The 4,088-nt window shown below is 38.1% G+C and overlaps 2 protein-coding genes across 2 annotated transcripts; both read right to left on the bottom strand.

Moving 5' to 3' along the window:
• Nucleotides 1-1,082: 1,082 nt before the first annotated feature.
• LOC128037417 (uncharacterized) lies at nucleotides 1,083-1,583 on the bottom strand. Its single transcript, XM_052627334.1, has one exon. It carries the CDS (start codon nucleotides 1,581-1,583, stop codon nucleotides 1,083-1,085), a length of 501 nt encoding a protein of 166 aa, XP_052483294.1.
• A 3-nt stretch (nucleotides 1,584-1,586) lies between these two features.
• On the bottom strand, nucleotides 1,587-2,741 carry LOC128037416 (uncharacterized). The gene is made up of 2 exons (XM_052627333.1): nucleotides 2,313-2,741; nucleotides 1,587-2,183 (listed from the first exon to the last, which is right to left on the bottom strand). Exons 1-2 carry the CDS (start codon nucleotides 2,739-2,741, stop codon nucleotides 1,587-1,589), a joined length of 1,026 nt encoding a protein of 341 aa, XP_052483293.1.
• Nucleotides 2,742-4,088: the final 1,347 nt, after the last annotated feature.

Raw genomic sequence — 4,088 nt, 5'->3', positions numbered from 1 at the left:
TCTTTTTCTTTCTTTTTCTTTTTCTCCTTCTTTTTTTTCCTTAAGAATATATTGAACCTTTTGATGCAAAGAGAGATAACAACCAAGCACCCACCCCGGTTACTCAGCCCAACACATTCCTAAAAAATTTTTGTTTAATTCCAGTTAGCGGTGTTTTACCTAACACGTCACACAACCTTTTGGCGCAAAGTAGGATGACAACCCAAGTACCCTACCCCAGTTACTCAATCAGTCACGTTTTAAGCTGCACTCATAACCACAGAGACATCAAAATTTATTATTATCATGGAACAAAATTTTAATTTTGGAGGACTAGGAAAAACAATCAAGTGTCAAAAATAAGTTTCAGCAACCACCTAACAGTCATGAACATAATTTTAGCATGCAATTGTATTAAGTGTCCTCTTTGCATTTAGACTTAAGCAATTTTACTATAAGCAAGATAGGGTTAACTCTATTAATCATAATTATTTTAGCCTAATAGAAATAAAACAGTGGAGACAAAATCAAACCAACAAAATCACAACTAACTCAATAGACAGGAATCATGCTCTCATGTCAAATAGTGGGTAATTCCTAGTCAAAATCATGGGCATGAAAAATGGCAGGATATACTAAAACAATAAATGTAGGCAGAAATGAGAACAAGGCCTCAGCAACAGTAACACAATAGTAAAAGTAGAAAATGAAATGACAGAAATAATAAGGAATGTCTCCCTACTTAAAACACATTGTCCTCGATGTGAAAGAAAATGGAAAAGAAGAAGAAAAAAAAAAGAGAAAAAAATAGGTGAAAGTAAAAGGGTTTAGAAAAACTCCCTATGTAGTCACTGTCGTTCAAGCATAGCTGCAATGAGGGGAAGGTTTGGCGTCATGTGGAGGAGAAGAAGGAGGGGAAGGCTGTGGCGCAGTTCCTATTCCTAGCCTTGGTGGTTTGAAAATCGTCAGTGGGGGTGAGGGAGAGGACTAACAGCGGCTTGAGGGAGTTTTGGGTGAATATAGGGGAAAAATTAGGTTTTGAAAGTGTAAGAAGAAGGGCATTTAGCTGTAGGGTGGTTGTTTGGGCATAGGTTTAGGTGAGTTTAAAATAAGGATGTGCTTTTCCTACCTGCAAGTTGAATTATCAGTCCTGTGTCTTTTAATGCACCTAATTGAACCCTATCATAGATACTCCTAGGCATGACATTTATAGAAGCTCCCAAATCAAGCATAGGTCTATCAAGTTTAAGGTCTCCTATCTGACAAGGTATCGAAAACATTCCAGGATCTTTACATTTAGTAGGAAGTTTCTTTTGAAATACCGCAGATACATTTTTGCCTAAGCTAATCTTCTCATTACCAATTAATTTCCTTTTAGATGTGCATAATTCTTTCAAAAACTTAGCATATCTAGGCACTTGTTTAATTGCATCAATCAATGGAATATTAACTTGTACCTTGCGGAAAGTCTCTAGAATTTCGGCATTGACATCGTCTGACTTTTCCTTCCTCAAACGTTGTGGAAATGGCGCCTTTGGCACATAAGACCGAGGTTGGTTATTAATGTTTTGACTTGCTTGTGCTCGAAGCTCGGGAACCCTCATTTCCTATTTAAAATTTGCTACATCATGCAAAGTAGTGGACTGTTGTAAACGTGATTTCCCTACTTCCTTTGGAGCTGCTTGCGACGGTTGTAAATCAGCCTTTGGCAAGGCTAAATTTTCCTCTTCAATATCACTAAATCGGACCTTTTTTACCTTAGTTTCATATTCCTCATTGCTGTTTTGGACCTTCTTTAGTATCAATCTCAACTCCTTCCCACTTCGCAAGGTTATTGCACTGACATTATCCCTCGGATTTGCCACAGGCTGTGACGGTAACCGATTATTTACCTGTGCTTGTAAGTTCCCAAGATTAACATCAGTCGACGAGGCTCTAGTTTGCAATTGCTTCGCTGCCGATTCCAAAGACTGAAATCTTCCATCGGTTTCCTTCTTCTGGTCAGCCATCATCTTCATCATTTGTTCAAGCATGGAATGGGTCTTGGTTTCGGCACTCGGGTTTTGATGGGTTGGTTGTGACATATTATATGGTCGGGAATTTTGCTGCTCAAATCCTGGAGGCGTAGCTCGGTTTTGATATCTAAGATTAGGGTGATCTCTCCATCCCTCATTATAAGTAGCCGAATATGGATCATACCTCCTCTAATTTGGAAAGACGGCGTTAGCTTGCCCTTCTTGTAATGTCGGACACATATCTGTGGTATGTCCTTCTAAACAACAAATGCCGCATAGTGAAGCTTTCGCTGTACCTCCAGTCATCAACTTACTTACCATAGCCGTTAAATTAGCTAATTGAGCCTCCATCATGCTCGACTGGCCTTCATCCATTCGTTTACCCAAGTCAGACCTCCTGAAACCGAATTGCTGTGTATTCTGCGCCATATTAGCGATCAAATTTCGGGCTTGCTCAGGAGTTTTATCAACCAATGCACCTCCACTCGCTGCATCGATCATTCCTCGATCTTGTGGTGTCAACCCTTCATAAAAATATTGCACTAAGAGCTGCTCACTAATCTGATGCTGTGGACAACTCGCACATAGCCGTTTAAATCTTTCCCAGTACTCATATAGTGACTCACCTACCAGTTGCTTAATTCCACAAATTTCCTTCCTGATTGACCCTATTCTTGATGCCGAAAAATACTTCTCTAGGAAAGCTTTATGTAACCCTGTCCAAGTTGTGAATGAGCCTGGCGACATATAATATAACTAGTCCTTCGCCAAACCTTGTAATGAGAAAGGAAAAGCTCAGAGCTTGATTTGTTCCTCTTCAATGCCATCTGGCTGCATAGTTGAGCAAGTAATTAAGAATTCATTAATATGACGGTAAGGGTCCTCACCTGGTAACCCATTGAATTTTGGCAACAAATTCAGAAATCCCGAATTGAGCTTTAATGGCCTATCAAGGGTGGGATACGTGATAGATGGTGGTTGCACAGCCAAGTTAGGTGCGGCCAATTGCTTCAAGGTCTGGTTGGCCATGTTGATATCCTCTGAAATGTTAGGCTCGTGGAAGTTGGGATATTCAGCTTGCCGATCAGTGATGTTAACAGAGTCTGTCGATGTTCGTCGTCCGCTCCTTAATAACATATACTAAATGGACTAATCTACCTGCAAAGACAAAAACAAGAAAACAAAGTAAGTTTTGAAAATCAAATAGATTTGACTACGTCGCGTCCCCGGCAACGGCGCCAAAATTTGGTAGCTGTCGTTACGACCACCGAATTTAATCCCCTACTCAACCAATATTAACTGGTAATATAGAGTAAGTACGGAATCGTCCCACAAAGAAGCTCGTGTTAAACCTATTTGAAAATAATTAAAATCAAGTTAATATAAACGTATGCGACAAAGGAAAAATGGGGGGTTTTTTCTAATAATGCTCTTTGGTAACAAATAAAATGTAGCGTAAATTGTAAATGCTGAAATATTGTCGAATGAAGATGAAGAATGCTCAGTTAGTAACTCCTTAATCCACCTAGCACAAGTCCTTATCGTTATTTTATTATTTTAATAATCTAATCTAGCAACAAGGCTGAAGAAAATCACTTACGAACTGAATTTTTATCCCAAATAAATTCAAATTCAAATAGAGAACATTCATACTTGAATACCTACCCTTAATTTCCAATTAAAAGTGCGCTAAGTATTTAGGGATTTCACCTTGCGTTAATTAAAGAAAATCCTCCAACGGCTTCCAAAATTAAATCTGAAGTTGCGTTAATTAGCAGCATGCTAATTTATTATCACTGATTCTAAGTTTAATTAAGAAATTCGATTACTCAATTACACTTAGATAATTATAAGAAATGTCCTAAATTAGGTAGGCGATCAATCTAATTAATTTAGAGACAAAACTCCTTGAACAATAAAATTTAGCAACTCAAGAATGCTAAATCTGAATTTAAACAAATAAACCTTCAAATTTCTTGTGCTAAGTTTCATAAGTGTCTAACTGAGCTTAATTAATTTAGCCACTCATAGCAATCGAAACGAAACAAAAATCAATTGTAAATGACATAAGTTACAGACTGAATCTTGGAGAAG

The sequence above is a fragment of the Gossypium raimondii genome, unplaced genomic scaffold (genome assembly GCF_025698545.1).
Source record: "Gossypium raimondii isolate GPD5lz unplaced genomic scaffold, ASM2569854v1 Contig00255, whole genome shotgun sequence".
NCBI lineage: Eukaryota > Viridiplantae > Streptophyta > Magnoliopsida > Malvales > Malvaceae > Gossypium > Gossypium raimondii.
The sequence above is the reverse complement of the archived record's forward strand: the minus strand, read 5'-3'. Positions and strand labels throughout refer to the sequence as shown.